This window comes from Pleurodeles waltl, chromosome 9, assembly GCF_031143425.1.
Source record: "Pleurodeles waltl isolate 20211129_DDA chromosome 9, aPleWal1.hap1.20221129, whole genome shotgun sequence".
NCBI lineage: Eukaryota > Metazoa > Chordata > Amphibia > Caudata > Salamandridae > Pleurodeles > Pleurodeles waltl.
In genome coordinates this window covers 157,758,488-157,782,470 of record NC_090448.1, presented here as the reverse complement: position 1 = coordinate 157,782,470, position 23,983 = coordinate 157,758,488, and the positions used below count along the sequence as shown (strand labels likewise).

The 23,983-nt window shown below is 44.0% G+C and overlaps 1 protein-coding gene across 1 annotated transcript in view; it reads left to right on the top strand.

The window, feature by feature from the left end:
- Positions 1-23,983, top strand: part of DNAH12 (dynein axonemal heavy chain 12) — a 937,015-nt gene that overhangs the window by 351,036 nt on the left and 561,996 nt on the right. Inside the window, exon 31 of the mRNA XM_069206470.1 lies at positions 23,734-23,914. Within this exon, the coding sequence (XP_069062571.1) occupies positions 23,734-23,914 (181 nt within the window). The remainder of the gene's footprint in view (positions 1-23,733; positions 23,915-23,983) is intronic.

Genomic DNA, 23,983 nt, shown 5'->3' with positions numbered 1-23,983 from the left:
GTGGCCTCGTTTAGTTCCGTGTGGCAGCGTGATTGGCGCTGGATGTGACGTCGTGGTCACGTATATATACACCACCCAGGCGTGCGGACGTCAGTTATTTTCTTTCCGCAGCGGTTAGTGCTGATCCGGAGAGAGAGCTGCCCCACTGTTGTTTGTTGACAGGCTTTTTTTTAACATTATGATGAGTATTTTTGAAAGTGTGTCGAGTATGTCATCTAGAAAGGTAAGATTCAAGCTGTATGGTGCCTGTCACCGCGCCATGTCGGTTATGGACCCCACCTTGTTTACCTATGGTGTCTCGAGCTAGACCATGCCTTGAAGTCGTCCTCGGACTGCTGAGCCTTGGCACTGAAGGTTTTGAGGGAGCGGTCACTAAAGCTGCTTGCGGCCTGGCAGATGACGTTTATCCAGTGCAACTCCTCGAAGGTTACGGTCCCATTCACGGAGAAGGTCACGGACTGCTCCAGGAGCCTCAAGTCCTCTTCCTCCCACTTGAGGTCCTCAGAGCCTCGGGGAAGAGGCACAAGAAGGACTTCGACTTAGTCTTGTCCGTCGGATGATGCAACAAATTCAGAACATTGGTGTTCCAGGCACGGTTCCACGGTATCAATGTCAGGTCTGACTCACGCCTCCCTTCATTTCTGAGAGCTGGAGCAACCCTTGCTCAGGTAAAAAGACTTCTGCAAGGCCATGAGTCTGAATTGAGATTCTGATTGGTGGCGATCGTACCCACACAACATTTTCTGGCACTGATCTGATGCTTCCAGCACTGCCAGTTTCCCCCAGCCCCATTCTTATATCTGACAATCCGGTGTCAAAGCAACGTCACACAACACTGATTCCAGAGTCAACAGTGCCCATGGGTGCCAGATCACTGCATGAGGATTGTTTTCAACAGCCAGGTATGGGAGAAGATTAGGAGGGGTCACTGGACCCTTTAGAACAGTTGCAATGATCTTTCAACTGTTATGAGAAACTAGGAGAGGCCAGTGGACTCCAGGTTCTGGTTTGCTCTCTTCCTACACTGTGGCTACAGAGGAGGGAGCTCCCTATGCATTGGTGGTGCATAGGGCAGCGGAGGTCCACGACTTCGAACTGCCCTCAGTGGCTGACAAGACTAACCTCTTGACAGAAGTGCTTTAGCCTGGGGCTTCCACTTCTGAACCCCTTTTGCCCTTTAATAAAGCACTTACTAGTGTCCTGCTGGGAACCTGGTCCAAACCCAGCACAGGGGCTTTTGTAAATAGGACAATTGCCCACCACCATCGCCCTGCATTGAGTGACCCTACTTTCCTCAGCCAACACCCTACCCTTGAGAGCTTGGTAGTGCAAACCCCAACTTCCCATGGTGCATTTCCTTTTGGTCCCCTGGACAAGGAATCCAAGAGGCTGGACCAACTTGGGAAGAAGATGGTTTCTTCCACTAATCTGGCTTTGAGGTCGGTGAACACCTCATGCTTACTGGACTGTTTCTCGCACACCTTATGGGATACGGTTTTTGGGAGATGTCCAGGCAAACCTTAAGGACATGCCCTTCATCGGGGCTTTTTTGGAGAGAAGGCAGACTTGGCGCTGGAAGGCTCTTAGGACTCTTGGGCTGTGGACAAGTCCTGGGGCCTCTTGGCAAACCCTTTGTCCACTGTCTGCCTTTCACCCCATTTGTGGCTACGGAAAGGGCATGACATTGCGCTAGCCCTATGCCAGCCACCATCCTGTGCTTGCACTCCAAGCTATGCAAGGACATGGGCGCAGTGCATTCAGACCTAGAGGATCTGGAAGCCAGAAATTATCTGCCACCCAGCCCCATGCAGTTGCACCCTCCAAGCTCTCCTAGTATGATTCTGCAGGACCATGCTTGTCCAGCTGGAGGGAGAAATCAACATTATCTCTTCCACTGGCAGTCTGTTACATTAGACGCTTGGGTTCTGCAGATCATTCAGAAGGGCTACTCCCTGGATTTCCAATCCTTTCCTACCCCAATACCACTGACACATGAACGGCTGGCGGAGGACCACATAACTTTGCTCTGACAGGAAGTCGCAGCTCTCTTGGCCAAGTGAGCCATGCAAAGGGTCCCGATATCAGAAGTAGGCAGTGATTGTTATTCCAGCTACTTTCTGATACCCAAAAAGAACAAGGGCCTACTCCCTATTCTAGACCTACAGACTGTCAATATGTTCCTCAAAAAGGAGACCTTCAAGGTTCAAGATGCTAAATTTGGCTGAGGCCTTGTCTGCTGTAGACCAAGGAGACTGGCGGGTAGCATTGGACTTGCAAGATGCATATTTTCACATCCCCATCCTGCCTGCCCACAGGTGTTGCCTGCAGTTCAAGTTAGACCACGAGCACTTTCAGTTCAACGTGCTCCCCTTTGGCCTTACCAGTGCCCCTCTGGTGTTCACTAAGGTCATGGCAGTGATCGCAGCTCATCTGAGTAGGTTAGGGGTCTTCCCCCACCTCAACGACTAGCTGTTGAAGGCGGCTTCTCCCCAGACTGTCATCTCCAACCTTCAGACTATGGCAGACCTCCTGCATTCACTGGGGTTTCCTATAAATATGCTGAAGTAACACTTGACCCGTTCTCAGATGCTCCCTTTCATTGGAGCTGTTCTGGACATAGTGCAGTTTCGGGCTTATCCTCCTAAGCATGGAGTCCAGGATATTCAGGTTATGACACCGATTTTACAGCTTCTATCCTGGGTTTCAGTGAGACTGACTCTGAGGCTGCTGGGCCCCATGGCTACCTGCATTCTGTTGGTGAATCATTGTAGATGGCATATGCGGGACCTGAGGTTCCAGTGGGTGCATCATCAGTGAAATTTCTCTGATGTGGTCCAGATCTCGGAGGGAACTGCCGAAGACCTGCACTGATGGATTACGAAGCACGATTGGGTCTGAGCCAGACTCCTCTTCCTAGACCAACCAGACTCTACAGTACTGGCAGATGCATCACTTCAGGGATGGGGCAACCATCTGGGAGAGGTGGAGATCAGAGGACTCTGGTCTCCGGCAAAGTCAGGACTCCACATTAACTTGCTGGAGCTCCATGCAATCTGGCTGGCATTGAAAGCATTTCTTTCCTCTGTCAAGGTGAAGTTACTGCCTTTTTTCTTGGACAATACCACCACCATGTGGTACTGCAGCAAGCAGGGTGGCGTGGGGTTGTGGACCCTTTGACAAGATGCCCTGCATCTCTGGGCATGGCTGGAACCTCAGGGCATCACCCTAGTGGGTTAACACCTGGCAGGTTCTCTGAATGCCAGGGCGGTCATACTCAGCCGTTGATACCTAGCGGATCATGAGTGGTGTCTATATTTGGAGGTGGCGCACGGACTCTTTCAACAGTGGGGAGAGCCTTAGTTAGATCTGTTCACCTCCAAAGAGAATGTGCAATGTCAGCAATATTGCGTGTTGGAGTTTCCAAGGTGGCATTCACTCTGCAACACTTTTCGTCACAAGTGGAGTTCAGGCCTCCTCTAAGCCTTTCCCCCCATACCACTCCTGCCCTGAGTTCTGAAGAAGATCAAGAATGATCGGGCCCCAAGTAATCCTTGTGGCTCTGGACTGGGCATGGAGAGTCTGGTATTCCAAGTTTCTGAAAATGAGCATCGATCCTCCAACCAGGCTGCCCCTTCGGGAGGCTCTACTGTCACAGCAACAGGGGAGGGTTCTCCACCTGAACCTATCAACTCTGCGCCTTCATGCATGGAGATTTAGCGGTGACAGCTGACCGTCTTTGACCTTCCTCCCAAAGTCTGTAATGTTATTCTGTCAGCCAGGCGTTCCTCCACCAAAACGCTATACTCCTGCCATTGTCAAAAATGTGTAAAATATTGTATAAAGAAGTCTATGGATATTCTTTCTGCTTCTCTCTCAGATGTTTTTCTTTTCATTCTGTACCTTGCCCAGCTCTGGGCGTGATTAAGGGCTATCTGTCTGCTCTATTTGTTTTTCTGTGGCTGCCTTATAAACCCTCTTTATTTAAGTTCCCTAATGTAAATAGGTTTTTTAAAGGGCTTGTACATATGTGTCCACATTTGCCCTTCATTATACCTTAGGGGGACATGAACCTGGTTCTTACATTTCTGATGTGTGCTCCTTTTGAGCCACATCATAATGGTCCCCTCAGGCTGCTTGACATCAAATCATTCTTGTGGGCATAACATCTGCGCAGAGGGTCAGTGAGCTGCAGGCTTTGTCATCCAGGCCTCCAAATCTCACAGTGTTTCCTGATAAAGTGGTGCTTCGCACCGGTGCCTATTTCCTCCCAAAGGTGGTGACCCCATTTCATATGGGATAGACTGTTACCACCTTCTTTGCTTCCTTGCATTCTTCTAAGGAGGAGGAGCAACTCCATCGTCTGGACGCAAAAAGAGCATTGTTGTTCTGCCTTGATTGCATAAAAGAGTTCAACCATCAACGACCAACTCTTTGTGGGTTATATGGGAGCAAAGAAAGGCCAGGCGTTACAGAAATGAACCATTATGCACTGGGTTGTTGTCTGTATAACAATCTGCTACGCATTAACCAAGAAGCAGCCTCCCTAGGGCTTGAGGGCCCAGTCCACCAGGGGCAATGCTGTGGCCACGGCGTTAGCACGCGGTGTTCCACTCCTGGATATTTGTCATGCAGCAACATGGACATCTCTGCACAAGTTGGCAAAATAGTACTCCCTGGACAGACAGGTCCGTAGAGACGTGCATTTCGCCCGTTCAGTCCTGCAGCATTTCTTAGTGTAAAAAAAATAGTCCGTAATTCACCACCAGGATGGTATGGCTTGGGAATCTACACAAAGGTAAGGAATCTGCAGCTAGACGTCTCTATCAGATGAACAAGTTACTTACCGTTGGTAACACATTATCTGATAGAAACTATATCTAGCTGCAGATTCCTTACACCCACCCATGCCTCCCTACTCTGGGGACTCATTTGCTTGGGTTACGGTGATCCCTTTCAGGGCCCTAGTTTGGACACACATTTGTCAGTTAACTTCATGGTTGTGCGCTCCTGGCGTGGAAAGTCATGAAGAAAGTTACTGACATCTGCATACCTGGGTGGCGCCTACATAGGTGACTGCAACATCACATCCGGCGCCAATGACGCAGGCGACATCACGAGGAACCAAATGCAGCCACCCGATGGCATGTAGGGGTATTCCTCAAGCAAAAGTTTCCGGATCCAGTCTGATGTCTGGGGAACTTCAAAGGTAAGGAATCTGCAGCTAAATATAGTCTCTACCAGATAATGCATTACCAAAGGTAAGTAACTTGTTCGACAGGAACTTACCAGTAGACTATTCTAAATGCAAATTTGCTATGCATTCTGTGACATGCCTGGATCATGTGTTAAGTGAGGAGGGTATTTCTCCAAAACCTGATTTAGTAGAAGCTAACAGAGCATTTCTGCAAAACCAGATTTAGTGGAAGCTTTTAGCAATGCTCCAGCTCCTGCAAACAAAGACGAATTATTAAGATAATTATTAGGACTTGTAGAGTTTTATTGTAATTTTATTGAGGGTTTCTCTGGTAGGATATACAATGTGAGACAACTATTGAAAAACAAAAGCAAATTTTGTTGGTCTTTTGAACGCCAGAAGGAATGTGAAGAAGTCAAGAGTGCCATTGTCTAGGTGCTGCACTAAAATGTTTTGACCCCAGTTTGGAGAATCTGGTTACTGTTAATGCAAGTAGCAAAGGATTGGGTGGGGTTTAACTCAAAAAGATACAAAGGAATGTGAGAGAATAATTGCTTATGCATCAAGAGCATTGTCACCAATTGAAGAAACGTTTTCTGTTATAGAGAAGAAAGCAGTGGCTTGTGTGGGCACTGGAATGTTTCAGACCGTTTGTATGGGGTAACAAATGCACAGTTAGAACTGGTCATAAGCCGCTTGTTAAGCTTCTGACAACTGAAGGTTTGTTTAGAGCTTTGGCTAGAATAGTAAGAATGTCCATGAAACTGCAGTTTTTCATCTATGAGGTAGAATATATTCCAGACAAAAGTTATGTAATGGCTCACTTCTATCAAGAATGCCATTGGACATTCAAGAGTGTGAGAAATCTAAATGAGAATATTTCAGTATCAATTGATTCATGATCAAGGTGTAGTAGGTGTTGAGAAAGAAGAATGGGAAAAAGAGTGTACTAAGGATATTTTCTTGCAAAGTTTAGCCAGATTTATTAAATCAGGTTGGTCTAGCAAATCTGAATTGTCTATAGATTTGAAACGTTTTTGGGAAGTAAAAAGTGAGTTATCTGTAGAAGGTGGCAATGTGAAAAGGGTTGATAAGGTTGCTCTTCCAGTTACCTTCAGAAGGAAATTAGTCAGCTTATATCATGAAGAATATTAAGGAATTGTCAAAACCAAACAGATAGTCAAAAGGTGGTATTGGTGACCTGGTTCAGATGTGTTTGTAGAGAGATTGGTAAGAGAGCGCATTGCTTGTTCTAATTCAGACATTAAAGATCTTAAGAACCAGTATATGTGAACCTATTGTTCTGCATAAACCATAGAAACTGTAGCAATAGACATCATGTGGCCCATTGGAGAGGAGCAGAAATATGTGGTAGATTTGATTGGTCCTTTTTCTAGATGAACAGCCATCAAGATTGTGAAAAAGGTAGATACTTATGTTGTTCTAACATTTATGGATAGCATTTTTTTTAATGTGAGAGATTGCCAACACAATTAATAAGTGACAATGGCATTCAGTTCATGTCTGGGAAGACACAGAATTATTTTTCCAGTTTGGGTATCAAACATAGAACCACATCCCTATATAATCCCACTGGAAATGGTATGGTAGCACACTTTAATAGAGTGATCAAAATGCTGTGCAATTAGCCATTAAGAACTAGGATAATTGGGAAATCCAAATTTTCAAAACAGTTTGGATGTATAGAACTGTCATTCATGATGAGTTGGGTGTTTCCCCTTTTGAACTCATCAGAGGAAGGGAGGCCAGGACCAAAGCTAATCCTGAGTGGTTAGTATAGTCTTCTACTACGGATTTTTCCATGGAAGATGTTAAGAGAAAAGTTGTGAATACTCATTTGAGGTACAAAAAAACAATATGATTTGAGGAAAAACACTAAAGATATTACAGTAGAAGTGGGAATGATGGTCAAATAAGGAAACATTAGAGGGTCAAGAAGGAGGAAAGTCAGTTCACTGAACCTTTGAAACTGATTAAAGTTTTGCGTAATGCACTCACTTTGATTGATGGCAAGGTTTGGAATTTAAAAATAATTGCTGTGTTGAACAGTGAGAACACGTGGAATGAGGTGGTTACTAAAAAGAGTGTAAGTATGGATGGATTTGGAGGTAACAGCGGGTGTTGAAAGGAAAAAGGTTGATGCTCATAGGCAGGTTGCAGCCAATAAAGGTGTAAGAGAAAAATGAGATATGTGTGTGTGGAAAGTCAGGAGGATGGTGATGACATTGTTGATGACATGCAAGATAAGGCGGATGGGAATAGTACAAGAACAGATATGAAGGAAAAAGAAAAACATGTGAGAAATAAACCTTAATGGTTGTAGGATTATGAAGTAGAATAGGCGGTGACAAGAGGAATTAACAACGACAATTCTTTAGACATATGTTATAAATTAATTTTTAATATATTGTATTCCAGCACATTAATATTGTATGATTTGGATATTATGATTGTAAGGTTTTTTTTTCCGTTTTTTTTTCTTATTTATGAAGGGGGAAGATGTGTTATGTCATGTGTCTCGCATGCGCTGTGCATTGTTTTATTGTTATGCTTTAACATCGTAATGCTCGCGCCCTTATGAGAACTGTCACTGAGGGTAGAGGTGTTCTAGAATTGTAATGGATTGGAGTTGTAGTGATGAAGAGCAGACGGTGCTGCCTGCGTTCCTACAATAAATACTTACTTTACCTGTGAGACTCCTGTCGTTGGAGGTGGCACTACACTAAGGGCCAGATGTAGCAAAGGGTTTGCGCCTCGCAAACGGCGAAAAACGCCGTTTGCGAGGCGCAAAAGCCTCTCTGCTATGCAGAAATGCATTTTGCGAGTCGGATCCGACTCGCAAAATGCATTTCCGACTCGCAAATAGGAAGGGGTGTTCCCTTCCTATTTGCGACTCGCAATGCTATTCAATTTCATTTGCGACCGCGAAAGCGGTCGCAAATGAAATCGCAGTTACCATCCACTTGAAGTGGATGGTAACCCAGTCGCAAACGGGAAGGGGTCCCTATGGGACCCCTTCCCCTTTGTGAATGGAAAAAAAAATATTTTTTCAGAGCAGGCAGTGGTCCAATGGACCACTGCCTGCTCTGAAAAAAACGAAACTAAAGGTTTCGTTTTTTTTTTCCAAGTGCAGCTCGTTTTCCTTTAAGGAAAACGGGCTGCAGATGGAAAAAAAAAACTGCTTTATTAAAAAGCAGTCACGGACATGGTGGTCTGCTGACTCTAGCAGGCCACCATCCCCGTGAGTGCCCATACTCGCAATGGGGTCGCAAACTGCGACCCACCTCATTAATATTAATGAGGTGGGTCTTTGCGACCCCATTGCGAGTTGCAGAAGGTGTCTGAGACACCTTTCTGCATAGCAAATTGCGACTTGCAATTTGCGAGTCGCACGGACTCGCAAATTGCAAGTCGCAATTTGCTTTGTTGCTACATCTGGCCCTAACTCCTTTATACCAGTGCCATCCACCAAACAAAGACAATCCGCTCATCACTGTAGCACGCGGGGTGGGTTGGCAGAGAGTGCAAGCCTGAAGTCCAAGAAAGCTCCACAAGCAGATTTCTGTGAAGAAGGAAACTTGTGTTAACGCGTCCCTTTTTGATAATTTATTTCACATCAGGACTCGCTTTAGGCCAATGAATCTTTTGACCCAGTTGAGAGACACCTTAGGACGAGATAGCTAATCAATATATCAATCAATACGTCAATAATGTCATCAATATTTATCACGAAAATGCATTTCACTTTAGTTAAAGTCATTAATCAATTCAAAACGCTACCATGACCTTTCAGCCATGAATAACCACACCTTGTTTAGTAGAATTTTAAGAATTTTATTCCCTATTAATTACAATCTAATAGCAAATGCGTTAATTTCAACACCAAGAAACATAATAGCATAGTCACAATATGGCAACTTTGATAAGCTTTCATGTAGGCGAGAATCACAAACATCAGAACGTAACACGGCGTGAACATAGATCAATTTTAGCAGAGTGTCAATAGCACGTCAGTTCAACAAAGCATAATGTCAGTTGTTTGTCTATTTGCGTCAGTTTTAGTGAACACCTGTCCTAACCACTGATTAGCATTAGCATTTTGGGCTTCATGCAAAACAATTTAGAACACTAATTTGGAAAACATCTGGCTAAGGTCTCTGTCAAAAGCAAGCAGTTGGTACCTAGAAAGGAAAAGCAAACAGACAAATCACAAATGCATTGTCATAATTACCCTCCAAGGATTAGGTCAGCGCACAGGTTCAGTCTTTGTCTTCAGGACATCAGCCAAATCGCCATCCGTCAGAACTCAGCTCTGGGCAAAAGGGCACTTCCCTCATATGGAGGAAAAGTATAAATGGGCAACTCTAAGGGGCGAGGATGGTTTAAGTAAACCACCAAATCACCAAACAGAGTGACAGAGTTTCTGGATAAAATCAATAGCATTCCCTAACCCACCTAAATGACCTCCCTGTGACATGGATTTTTATCCCTTTTTCATTGTACATTCCCCCCAAATTCTATTGTTTTTTTGTTATACCCCATTATCTTTAACCTATCAAATAAGCATTAGGTAATCCTAATCTTCACCCCACATTGTTTTACAAGTCTTTGATTGGTCCTTATAATTGACGTCTTCAGAAATGGCACATCCGGTGTGATTTCATCCTCCTGTAATTCTTTGCACATCTTTTGGTCAGCAGTTCCATTGTCTTCACCGGTTTGAATGACCTTGTACATTACATTAATCTACACTGTTTCAATTCACTTTTAACATTTAGTCTCTGGACGAGGGGAGATGGTGAGAACGGATCTAACATGGTTACATTCATCTTCCAAGTCGAAGAAAAAGAATAAACAGGGTCATGGCCCCTTGTGAGTCAGACCACTGGAAAAAAGAAAAATGCATTTAATATGAGAGCCAGGCAGCTAAGCTGCAGCTCATGCTAACTTAAGGCCTATGAGGTTTTCAATACAGATTTAATAATGCAAATGTTAGTATGAGCTCAATTGAACGTAACATAAACATTTTGGTCATCATTATTAGTTTGCGTATACATTGGTGGCCACTCTTTGTGGTCACAATTCAAGCGCACGTCTATGCAAACTTGCTATTATCATAGTTTCTATGCGGTAGTATCACACCTTAATTCATAAACATTTTATGTTAATATAGATTATATAAGCTACGCTCTCTCAGTCCCTCCTCTGATGACGTTCGTCATCACAAACCTTTCCTCTAACCTTTCACTCTAATTTTTCACTTTACGCATAATGCGCATTTCAACATCTTGTCCCTTGTGTGAACTCTTCCAAATTTCATTAAACATTTTCTCCCTTTCACTTTCCTCATTCCTTTTGCTTCTCTTTGTCCAATTTCTTTTGATTTTATCATTAATTTTGCATGCTCCCCATAATCCTAATAGACAGGCCAAAACGATTAATAGACCCCCTAATATTTTTGCAAGTACCCCATTCCAAATATTGCTAAACCAGCTCCCTACTCTGGCAATTCCTTTTCCTAATTTCTCCCACACTCCAGGGGCCAGATGTAAAAAGACGTTTGCGAGTCGCAAACAGCGAAAAACGCCGTTTGCGAGGCGCAAAAGCCTCACCGGTATGCAGAAATGCATTTTGCGAGTCGGATCCGACTCGCAAAATGCATTTCCGACTCGCAAATAGGAAGGGGTGTTCCCTTCCTATTTGCGACTCGCAATGCAATGCAATTTCGCGGTCGCAAATTAAATCGTAGTTACCATCCACTTGAAGTGGATGGTAACCCATTCGCAAACAGGAAGGGGTACCCATGGGACCCCTTCCCCTTTGTGAATGATCACAAAAACAATTTTTCAGAGCAAGTAGTGGTCCTATGGACCACTGCCAGCTCTGAAAAATACCGAAACAAAAGGTTTCGTTTTTTTTTCTAAATGCAGCTCGTTTTCCTTTAAGGAAAACGGGCTGCAGATAGAAAAAAAAAACTGCTTTATTAAAAAGCAGTCACGGACATGGTGGTCTGCTGTCTCCAGCAGGCCACCATCCCCGTGAGTGCCCATACTCGCAATGGGGTCGCAAACTGCGACCCACCTCATAAATATTTATGAGGTGGGTCTTTGCGACCCCATTGCGAGTTGCAGAAGGTGTCTGAGACACCTTTCTGCATAGCAAATTGCGACTTGCAATTTGGGAGTCGCACGGACTCGCAAATTGCAAGTCACAATTAGCTTTTTTCCTACATCTGGCCCCAGGTTCCTTCAAATCCTTCAAATCTGCACTATCTTTAGTTAGGTTAGTAAGCATACCTCTAATCTTTTTACTATTGTCAGGTATATATGAGCAAGAATGACGCTCGTTGAGCATCTTGCAGACCCCCCCACTCTTTGCTAAAAGAATGTCTAAAGCAAGCCGATTTTGAAGAGACATAGCTCTTTCTGCAGCAAGTTCAGTATCCATCAGGAGTATAGCCCCTGTAAAATTCGTCAGCATGTTATCCACAATAGTAGACAACTTTTGAATCTTTATGGAGTTTAAGATAATCCTTACTGAAGGAATTATGGCTCCAAATATGTCTCCAACGACAGCAGCCGCTGTCTCTCGTTTTTGTCTAACATGTTGTAATTCAGACGTTTTAGGTATTTGCTTTAAGTCATCAATCTGGTAAATCTTTGGGAAAACTATTCCGAAATAACATGTCCCATACCATCCCTTAGGGAGACGTAATAAGCATTGAGTCCACAGATATAATAGATCCCAGGGATCGCTGGATCCTGTCCATTTAACATGAAAGTCCATTTACTCTGAAACAAAAACACATGTCTGCATTCACTCGTTCCCACAAATAAAGTGTCATGCTCGTGTTTTGGCCTATATATACACAAAGCCTCCCTACATGCAGTGCATCTATAGCTAGTTTGCCTTGCGTCTTTATTGCAGTGTAAGTATAATCATTTGCATATGTGCGTTTTTCTAACCCTTTCTCTAATCTTTCTTTCAATGCTTTGCGTCTATCATCCAATGTGATCTAAAAAGCTTTTCTCTACAGGTGTCAATAAGCAATTCAGATTGTTGCGGTGTGCATAAGCTGTCCCAAATGTAAGCGTCGGTTCAAAGAAACCTCTCACTAATTTTATACTATGCTCCTTAGCTAACTTATTCAAAAACTCAATCACAGGCACAAAGGAAAACACAACATCCAAATTTGAATAAAAGTATTGTACATGCTCTTGATCATGCAAGCTACAACTTATCCCGTAGGTTAATGGAAGGCTATGGTAAGTGACTCCTTCTTGCACTGAAGAAGGAATCTTTGTACACACATAACAGTTTCTTGCATCCATGGTTTCAACGTACTCATTCAACAGACGATAGAAGACATTAGTGGAAAGTTCCCCCTTTGAGTTAGTTCCCTCATGCAAGTGCTTTGCATCCTGCTCAAACTTTTCCCACGGTGTTAGTGTTGTAGTTTCAGGTTTTGAAGCATTGTTAGTCACCTTCTTATCCAGCCACGGCATTCGCACAATCACTCCCACAATTATTATTGCACACACAATACCTAATATAAGACTCAACCAACCACACACCTTGCCCTTCTTGTTACTACCTCTATTATAAGCCATGTCTGTAAAGAATCAGATAGCAGAATAATAATCAACTTGATAAAACTCTCTTTTTTTTTTTCTTAATGCAAAAGTCTCTTTCTCTCTGCGTGTATTTACAGCTTTTCAATCACTCCAGGATCCCTTTGTCAAGTCAGGTTAGCAGCTTGTCATAATCGAGTTCTCGAAGTCAAATCAGGTTATCATGTCTCATCCGGTAATTTATAAGTCTCTCTTCATAAGTTTTCCGTTTTCTTTGTAACAAAGTCTCTTTCTTTGAGTCACCTCAGGTACCGTAGTATTGGCCTGGCACTTCTCGATCAAAACAGAATGCTAAGAATTCTTGTTGCCATTCAGATGTTGTTGCATATGCCCACTCAGGACCTGCGTACCTCCTGTTTGCGGTTCTCTTTCTTTTCAATCTGCGTTCACCTTGAAATTCTCCTTCACTTAGATCCTCTACTCGAGATGTATCAGTCTCTTCTGTTATTGTTTCACCTGGTACACTCTTTTCTCTTGCAGCCTGTTTCTCGTGCCAGTTATCTCACTTATGCGTCTTCTTTCTGCCTGTTCTTTCAGGACGCTGAACAGCACCCTCCTCTTGTACTATGGTGTTTTCTCTTGATGGACCTGCAACTGGCTCAGGGGATGCCGGAGTACTATGGTCTCTTTCTATTATTTCCCCTTCTTCTTCTTCTGGATCTGTAACGGGTTCAAGTTCTAACCCGTATCCGTCTACTTCTGGGAGAACCTCTCCTCGATTTAGTTCTCCCGCTGCCTCTACTGAGATAGGCACACTGTCACCTCTGTCGAACTCATTTACTGTTTGAGGGACTAGGCTGTTCTCAGTGGGCTCTCCTGCAGTCTCAGTTCTCTCTTGGCTGTTTTCTAGCCCTGTGACTTCTCTCTCTGGGACTGTTGTGCCGGAAACTTCAAGTTCCTCATCAGATGGACACGTTACCTTTTTTGTGTGACTGGCATGTATCCAGTTTGGAACTCCTGCACATTTCACAGCAGTGGTTGTTGTCAAGATTACTTGATATGGCCCCTTCCAGCACGGCTCCAAACACGACTTTCTCACGTGCTTCTTGACAGCTACCCAGTCACCGGCTTGCAGGGTGTGACCTGGATCACCGATGGGTGGCAATGTGTTAGCTTCCACCTGATGAGAAAAAGAGCGAATCACATCAGCCAAGCCTTTGCAGTAGTCCAACACCATATCATCCGTGATATTTACTAGAGCATTTGCAGGTACTGAGGGTAACCTCATAGCTCTGCCCATGAGGATCTCATGGGGTGATAGTCCTGTCTTTTTATCAGGGGTGTTCCTCATCGACATCAGCACTAAGGGTAATGCATCTGGCCATTTCATATTGGTAGCTGCGAACATCTTTGCCATTTTGATTTCAAGGTACCATTCATTTGCTCTACTAGTCCTGATGCTTCAGGGCAGTAGCTACAATGCAGCTTCTGTTCAATGTCTAGTGCGGCACACAAGAGCTTAATCACCTCATTGTCGAAGTGTCTGCCCCTATCTGATTCTATAGAGACCGGAAACCCGAACCTGGGTATTAGTTCCCTAAGCAGCAGCTTTGCAACTGTGAGACTGTCATTTCTACGTGTGGGGTAAGCTTTAATCCAATGGCTGAAAACACACACAATCACCAACACGTATTTCAATCCTCCACAAACAGGCATCTCAATGAAATCCATCTGCATCTTGCTAAATGGACCACCAGCTCTCCCTATGTGGCTCAAAGTTACCACAGTCCCTTTTCCGGCATTCATCTGTTGACAGATGATGCACCTGTGACAGGTAACCTCTGCGGCATGTCTGAACTTTGGGTTAAACCAATCGATTTTGAATGACCTGATCATTGCATCTCTTCCAAGATGAGCCTGTCCATGATAGAGCCTAGCAAATTGTGACAGAAGGCTATTTGGCAAAACTAATTTCCCCTCCTCTGAGACCCACAAGTCGTCAGCCCTCTGTACACATTGCATTCTTTGCCAGGAGCGTTTTTCCTCTTTGCTAGCACGACCCTGTAGTGTCTTTAGCTCATCTAGTGTATCGACCACCCTTAATGTAAGGTTCAAGCATGTCATTTTCAGTTTGCGGCATCAATTCCCTCCGAATGGAGCCAGCGGTGTTGCAGGTGTGCGACGGGTGCAGTAGCACCCGTCGCGATTTTCACTGTCTGCTATGCAGACAGTGAAAATCATGCTGGGGCCCTGTTAGGGGGCCCCTGCAATGCCCATGCCAGTGGCATGGGCAGTGCAGGGGCCCCCAGGGGCCCCACGACACCCGTTCCCGAACGAAACAGGCTGGCGGGAAGGGGGTCAGAATCCCCATGGCGGCGCGGCTTGCAGCGCCGCCATGGAGGTTCAGCCCAGCCAGGGGAAATCCCCTTTTCTGACCGCGGCTTTAACGCCGCGGTCAGAATGGGCAATGAAGCACCGCCAGCCTGTTGGCGTTGCTTCCGTTGCCCGCGGCCCTGGCGGTCTTGGACCGCCAGGGTCGGAATGAGGGCCAAAGTCTTGCGACTTTGGACCTTCATGGACCTGTGTTAAGACAGACAAAGAACAAGCATCACGTTCATGACAAAACAGTAGAAAAGGCTTTGTGTAATCAGGCATACCCAAAGCTGGTGCCCTGCACATGCATTCTCTCAATTCCATGAATGACTCAAGCTCTTCTTTGGATAAGGCTATGGTATACGGCTCATCCTTAATCTCTTTGCCTGTCAGCTTTATCAAAGGTTTAGAGATAATTGAGAAGTTGGGTATCCACTGGCGACAGTAGCCCACCATTCCCAAAAACATCCTGACATCTCTCTTTGTTGTTGGGGGGTTCAATTGCAAAATGGCTGTTATCCTTTCTTTCGATATTCTCCTGGACCATCTTTCAATCAAGTGTCCTAAGTGCTTCACTTCTTTCTGGCAGTACTGCAGCTTCTTGGGTGACACTTTATATCCATTCTCTCCCAAATGATTTAGTAAGACAATTGTGTCATACCTACAGTCATCCCTTGTCCTGGATGCAATCAGTAAGTCGTCAATGTACTGCACTAGACTCGAGTTAAAAGGCAGTACTAAGGATTCTAAGTCCTTTTTCAATATCTGATTGAAGATGGACGGTGATTCAGAGAACCCTTGAGGAATTCTGCACCAACTGTACACCTTGTCCAAGAATTTGAAACTGAATAAAAACTGGCTGTCCTCATGAAGAGGTACCGAAAAGAAGGCTTGTGACAGGTCTACAACGGTGAACCATTCAGCATCACACGGGACCTGAAACATAATCACTGCTGGATTGGGCACTGTGGGGCAACATTTTACCACAATCTCGTTTATTTTTCTTAAGTCCTGCACAATTCGAACCTTCCCACAAGGCTTTTTCAGACCCATTATCGGTGAATTACATGAGCTGCTCAACACTTCTTTCAGGACCCCCTGTTTCACAAAGTCCGCAATTATTTGTGACACTTGAATAAGAACATCTTGTGCCATGTGATATTGTGGCACCTGGGGAAACACTACATTTGGCTTCACTTGTACTCTAACTGGTTCTACTCCTTTTATCAATCCCACTTCTTTTCCCGTCAAATCCCACACTTTCTCTGTCACAGTCCCTTGTAACTCAGCAGGTAAGTCGATCACTGTGAGCATCGGTAACAAGGTAATCAAAGGGTAATCTTCATTTGTGGTTCCTGTTTCGAACCCTGAGAACTGACCATCATCCCCTTCATCATCACTGTTTGTCTGCACTTCGATTCCATCATTGGAACAGGTAATCGAACATTTCGTCTTGCACAGTAAGTCTCTTCCGAGTAGGGATACCGGACTTGAGTCGCAGACAACAAACTTATGCAGTCCCTGGAAGTTGCCGATCTCAACTTGCACTGGATCTGTAATCAGATTTGTCAGGTACTGGTTTGCCACTCCGACCACCCTTATGGTACGCCCTGGAAGTGGTAATTTTGGAACCTCTGCACTTCTAACAGTAGAGCGTGTAGCTCCGGTATCAACCAGGAATGAAACTTTGTGACCCATTACCTTTCCCTCTACGTAGGGTCCCCTCTGATCTACCTCTAGAGACGCTGCAAGCCTGCACTCTTCACTGTCTGAACTGTCATCCGACCATTCCTCATTCATTCCATCTTCACCACGCAATGGGAATTGCTGTACTGTATTATTTTGACTCATCACTTGACCCGTGACCTGCTGAGGAAGCATCACCTGTTGCTGTCCCATCGGAGCTAGTGGTAATTGCATTTGCTGTCTAGGTACCATAGGAACCTGCTGTTGTACTTGCTGTATTTGTGCTGGTTGAACACGCAGCATTTGCATTTGCTGCATGGGCTGTAACCCTTGCATCTGGACCATGTTATTTTGAAAGTTCGGGTTTTGATTTTTCAATCTTGGACCTCTCATATTTTGCAATGTACCGACATTAATGCTTTGTTGAACGACACCATTCTGCACCACATTCGGGCATTCCCGCTTCCAATGCCCCACGCCCCCGCACGCGTGACATGGGGACATCCTTTTCATCCCTTGTGAGTCATTTTGAAACACAACAGTATTTAAGTCTGGACCGCGATTCACAAAACCTCGACCTCGACCTCTTGGTTGTGCCTGAAACACACGATTCCCTTGCGGTTGCTGCTGTATCATCTGTTGAACTCCATTTCCCTGTATTCCAGCCTGTGCTGCCCTTATCTGCATCACCATCACTTTCTCCTTCAACTTTTTCTGCTTCAGCTCAATCTCATCACTACAGTATTTTGCATACTGCAACACCTCATCAATCGGCTTTGCTTGCCAACAAATCAAATGATTCTTAATCATCTGGCTAACCTCTGGTCTCAGCCCTTCAACAAATCTGAACACAAGATGGTTCATGTATTTTGGCTCAATGGTCTCAGTACCACTGTAATGTTTGAATGCCTTCAACAATCTCTCATAATAAGCATGAATTGACTCTTTAACCTCCTGTGAGGTCCGGTCGATTTTCTGCCAATCAGTCACCTTCTGCGATACTTCTGCTTCAAAAACGCAATCACCTTTTGATAGTACTTCATCACCTCCTCAAAGGGTGCTCCGGTCACCTTATCCCTTGCCGGCTCCTTCGTCGGCCAGTCTACCCCTCTCTTGCTCTCGAGCCACAAATCAGGCGGAACAATAATCTCAAAAAAGGTATTCAAGTCTTCCCAGAGACACTTTGTAAGCTTCACAAATCTATCTGTTTGTTGATACCAATCGATCGGTTTCTCCTTCAATCTGGGATAATCATTTGTAAAAGATAGGATGTCTCCTCTGGACCACGGCACATGAATTAAAACTCCACCAGCTGTTTCTCTCATGGGTAGTATTTTTACTGATTCCGTATCAGGTGAAGCTTTAGCCTGACTTGACCCCGGACTGTCACTTTTCTCCTTATCTCTCTTCTTTGCCCATCTGCCTTCCCATTTTTCTAACGCACCCCAGATTTGCGCACTTTGCAGTATTTCTTTTAAATGCGCTTTCATTTCGGCAGACCTCATATGCTCGAAGTCTTTTGAGTCAAAGTCTAACCTGTAACTTCTTTTCAAATGTTTAGTGTTCTCAATATCAATGTTGTACTTGTCTGCCAGGTTCGCTAATCTCTGATGTACCTTGCCTATCTCTTTAGTAATCTTAGGGCACAGGTATCTCAATTCTGCTTCTGTGTATGATTCTAGCCTGTTCACCCCCATTGTTCCTTCCACTAGTTCCACCCCCAGTCTCACAAAGTTCAGGTACTCATCTCTCCCCACCCTTTCCGATTCTACTGCAGTTACTGTAGTCTTCTGTGAAGCATAGGTCTTCTCTAACCACTCATTCAACTGTTGTACTGTAAAACCTTGCAGTGAAATGTTCCCTGCATGCATCATTGGCGATTGTGAAGCATTCGTACTTATCATCTGTGGGGTTAGCACTCCTAGCCCTACCTGTCTCATTGCCTACAACGGTGCTTCAGCTGGGCTAAGGTTTAACAAGGACCTCGGTTTTTCAACCGCTTGCTCTCCTGGGGCCATTAACTGGGGAGTTCCTATGGGCCCTCCTCTTATTGCATCTTGGGTCATTACTCCCTGATCACATACACCAGGCTTAACTTGTGCATACAATGGCACCGGTGGACCAACAGTAATTGGTAATGATATGGCAGCTGGTGTCTGACCTGGTCCCAAACCCCGTGGAGCAGCGACTCCAAAGGTTTGATCCTCTGAAGCCGGAGCAGGTATTAATGGAGGACCTGCTGCTGGGTTATATCCTGGTATCAGTTGTGGCTGCGACTGGGGCACCAATTGTGGAGTTGGCTCAATCTGCACTAACCTCGATTTTGTATATATCGGGTCTGGCGGCACCATCGGATTTGTAGTAGTCTCTAACACTGGGACGTCTGGATAGATCCCCTGTATCTGCGGTGGAGGTTGCAACTGTATCTGCATGTCTGGCGCAGTGGGTACATTGACACCATTCTGTATCGAAGCCGTATCACTAGTCTGTACTGTATCAATAACTAACCTTCTCCTGCGTCTGGTTCCCAGGACCCGTACTAGTGCTCAGGACATTGTCGCTCGCCGCATAAGGTGGCGGGCGATCATGTAATATCCGATCCATTAATTCTTCATCGTCTGAATCGTCTTCCTCTTCCCAAGGTCTCTTAGTTTCTTTAGGCTTACTAGAGTCTTTGTCTGTTTTACAGGAGGCCTTCTTTCCCTGCGTCTCTTCTCCCTGTGTTATTGCTGGGAACTATTTTAATCCATCAACTATTCCCCGTCTCCACATTTTGCTCTCGTTATCCCACCTAGCTTCTGCATAAGTCTTTTCTGCCCTTTTTATTCTTTTTTGGGATTTTTCTTGTCTATGTTTAAGGGCCATTAAGTCCCAAATCGCTAAAGGCTCATACTGAGCTGGCCTCGGAGGTGGTTTCTGTACACTTAACATCCACCTCAGATTTTCTAGCACTCTCGTATTGAACGTCCCATTTTCTGGGAACGCCAAACATCCCTCTTTTTCTGTCAATTTGCGCCACTGTTTCATCCATAAACATGGCGCGACACCTTTTTCCTCCATAACTATGTAAGCCGGAGTTCCCTCAGGCGGTGTGGGCTCCCCTTCATTCGCTATAATGTATGCGTCTCCTTTCAGAGCACTCTTAAAAGCCTTGACAAAATTCATCTTTACGTTTTCTCTTATTTGTATTCGATCAGAAGGTGACTTTAGTTCCCAGGACACTCTTCACCCACCTTTCTCAACCTATTGCCTCTCACGGACGGCAGCCAATCCGTGCGCGACCCCTCTCGACAACTGACCTATCTCAGCGCGGCACCACTGACGTCACACTCACACACTGCAGCTGACAAAGTCTTTCGGCTCGTCCGGCCCTCACTGGATTCACACCAAACTAATGCAAAATTACTGCGAGCACCTTCAATAACAACACAAATTTGCCGGTTTACTACAGGAAGGGTAACACATTCGCTTCAGAACTTTACAGAGATTTCACTTGAAGCCTCTGCCGCTGCTCTCTCCTTCTCAATTCCCGCATACGCAAGCAGAATTCGACCCGCAAATCCTACTCTCGACTTGTCAATGGATCGTTCTAGTGCACTTTAGAACTTGCCAAATCTCCATCGAAGGTTTCACACATACAATTCGACTCCATCTCGACTTGTCAACCACGCCTGATTGACCTATTAAACCGCACAAATTACAACATAAATCCAAGTGTCTCCCACACTTGTCAATATACTCCGGAGTCTTAGACCACGACGGGTCCGTACATGAACAACCAACCATGTGGATAATTTTGAGCACAAAGCGCCATTTCCTGCTCTCATACTGCGGAGTACGCCCACTCCTTCTAAAAACAACATTACCTGGCCTAAATACACACAAACTTCACAATTCACCTGCAAAATGCATAAGCTGAGCAAGCGCAAATCCTACACCACACATACTATGACGCCAAGAACATTCCCAACTCACTTAGGCAGGCTCCGAGATCCCGGGAAAGTCATGGTGAATTTAGAAACACATCATACCTCCAATTTGCATTATCTCAGTAAAACAATTTAAACAATGATTCTCCGTCCTAGGGCCCCAAAGGGCCAAACCGTCACTCTGCTACCAGAACTGTTAACGCGTCCCTCTTTGATCATTTATTTCACATCAGGACTCGTTTTAGGCCAATGAATCTTTTGACCCAGTTGAGAGACACCTTAGGACGAGATAGCTAATCAATATATCAATCAATACGTCAATAATGTCATCAATATTTATCCCGAAAATGCATTTCACTTTAGTCAAAGTCATTAATCAATTCAAGACGCTACCATGACCTTTCAGCCATGAATAACCACACCTTGTTTAGTAGAATTTTATGAATTTTATTCCCTATTAATTACAATCTAATAGCAAATGTGTTAATCTCAACACCAAGAAACATAATAGCATAGTCACAATATGGCAACTTTGATAAGCTTTCATGGAGGTGAGAATCACAAACATCAGAACGTAACACGGCGTGAACATAGATCAATTTTAGCAGAGTGTCAATAACACGTCAGTTCAACAAAGCATAATGTCAGTCGTTTGTCTCTTTGCGTCAGTTTTAGTGAACACCTGTCCTAACCACTGATTAGCATTAGCATGTTGGGCTTCATGCAAAACAATTTAGAACACTAATTTGGAAAACATCTGGCTAAGGTCTCTGTCAAAAGCAAGCAGTTGGTACCTAGAAAGGAAAAGCAAACAGACAAATTACAAATGCATTGTCATAATTACCCTCCAAGGATTAGGTCAGCGCACAGGTTCAGTCTTCGTCTTCAGGACATCAGCCAATTCGCCATCAGTCAGAACTCAGCTCTGGGCAAAAGGGCACTTCCCTCATATGGAGGAAAAGTATAAATGTGCAACTCTAAGGGGCGAGGATGGTTTAAGTAAACCACCAAACAGAGTGACAGAGTTTCTGGATAAAATCAATAGCATTCCCTAACCCACCTAAATGACCTCCCTGTGACATGGATTTTTATCCCTTTTTCGTTGTACATTCCCCCAAAATTCTATTGGTTGTTTGTTATACCCCACTATCTTTAACCTATCAAATAAGCATTAGGTATCCTAATCTTTACCCCATATTGTTTTACAAGTCTTTGATTGGTCCTTATAATTGACGTCTTCAGAAATGGCACGTCCGGTGTGATTTCATCCTCCTGTAATTCTTTGCACATCTTTTGGTCAGCAGTTCCATTGTCTTCACCGGTTTGAATGACCTTGTACATTACATTAGTCTACACTGTTTGAATTCACTTTTAACATTTAGTCTGTGGACGAGGGGAGATGGTGAGAACGGATCTAACATGGTTATATTCATCTTCCAAGTCGAAGAAAAAGAATAAACAGGGTCATGGCCCCTTGTGAGTCAGCACACTGGAAAATAGAAAAATGCATTTAATATGAGAGCCAGGCAGCTAAGCTGCAGCTCATGCTAATTTAAGGCCTATGAGGTTTTCAATACAGATTTAATAACGCAAATGTTAGTATGAGCTCAATTGAACGTAACATAAACATTTTGGTCATCATTATTAGTTTGCGTATATATTGGTGGCCACTCTTTGTGGTCACAATTCAAGCGCACGTCTATGCAAAATTGCTATTATCATAGTTTCTATGCGGTAGTATCAAACCTTAATTCATAAACATTTTATGTTAATATAGATTATATAAGCTACGCTCTCTCACTTGTGTATTTGAATAAGAACCCACAACAGCATTGACCACAGGCTCAGGGACGAACAGGCAACTGACAACCTCCTGTTCATTCCAGAACCAACCCAGCGCTCTGCACTGCCAGGTTTCCAGAACGGAAAAAAATATTGATAAGAAATAGAACACATACATATACATCAGATGCATTCATGGCTTCTTCATGAATACTATGTGAACAGTGAATACTTCAGTCACTTTACAAGTACTTAAGAGATAAACGTTTTGGAGTTAAGTATTTGACTTTTCCAAGCACTGTACGTAGGAGATATGTGTGCACAGTAATAATGTCTGCTGCAGTAGTCTATGTGAGTAATTATTAAGGTTGTGCAAAACTCTTAATTATCACAAAATTAGTGGAAATGCATATCACGCTCAAAATATTACCCGAACTGTACAGTTGGCTAAACATTCAACTCGAAAATGCAGTTTCAAGTTGATTTCTGGTCACTCACATTCAAAACACTGCCGCTTGTAGTCTTGCCTTCAAAAATTACCCAAGAGGTCTGCTCAGTTAAAAATGTACCTGGAATGTTTGTTGATCGCTCACGTTAAAGGCGCTGCCACTGGCTGCTGCAGCCAGAGCCTCAGGCAATTTTTCCATCTAGAATTACTGGTTGGAAAAAGTTAGGTATGGTTCTTCCATATCCAAAAAAAACCTAACTCTACATGAGAAATTACAGTTTAGAATCAGGCCCATGGTCTTCTGAAGTGATACATCCTGTGTACCTTTCAAAATAAATGAGTTAACCCAGTTCAAAACTAGGTCTTTCATCCCAGGTTTTAATACTTGCTGTAGAAAAGTTCAGCGAAGGCAATGTAAAAGGATGTGAATCAGATTTACAGTATTAGCTCTAGCACCGACTCATCGAGGTCTCCTCTAATGTAAAACGCCACTGATGGGTTGCAGACCGAATGCTGTGCATTGGTCTAAAGCCATTTCAATGTCTTTCATGCAACAGGTTCTTTTCGAAGTGTTCTTTAACACCATAGACACAGAGCTTGCAAGTAGCTGAGACGGAAAGGGTAAACTGTACACCAGTCTTTATTTACCAAGGTCATATTGTTACAGGTTGAAGCAAAAAAATCAAATCTTTATTCTCATCTGTTAATATATGTTCTTTTATCTCATAGTTTTATGCTGGTTGGAGAGCCTTTTGCAGGGAAAACCAAAGTTCTGAATATCCTCGCTGACACCCTGTCTCTAATGAATGAACATGGAGCTGACGAGGAGAAGGTCATTTTCAGGACTGTGAATCCCAAATCGATTACCATGGGCCAACTCTTTGGGCAGTTTGATGCTGTATCTCATGAGGTATTATGTTTCTATGTATTTACATGTATGTGCAGTCATAAAAAGAATTTTCTAAATCTTAAGCGCACC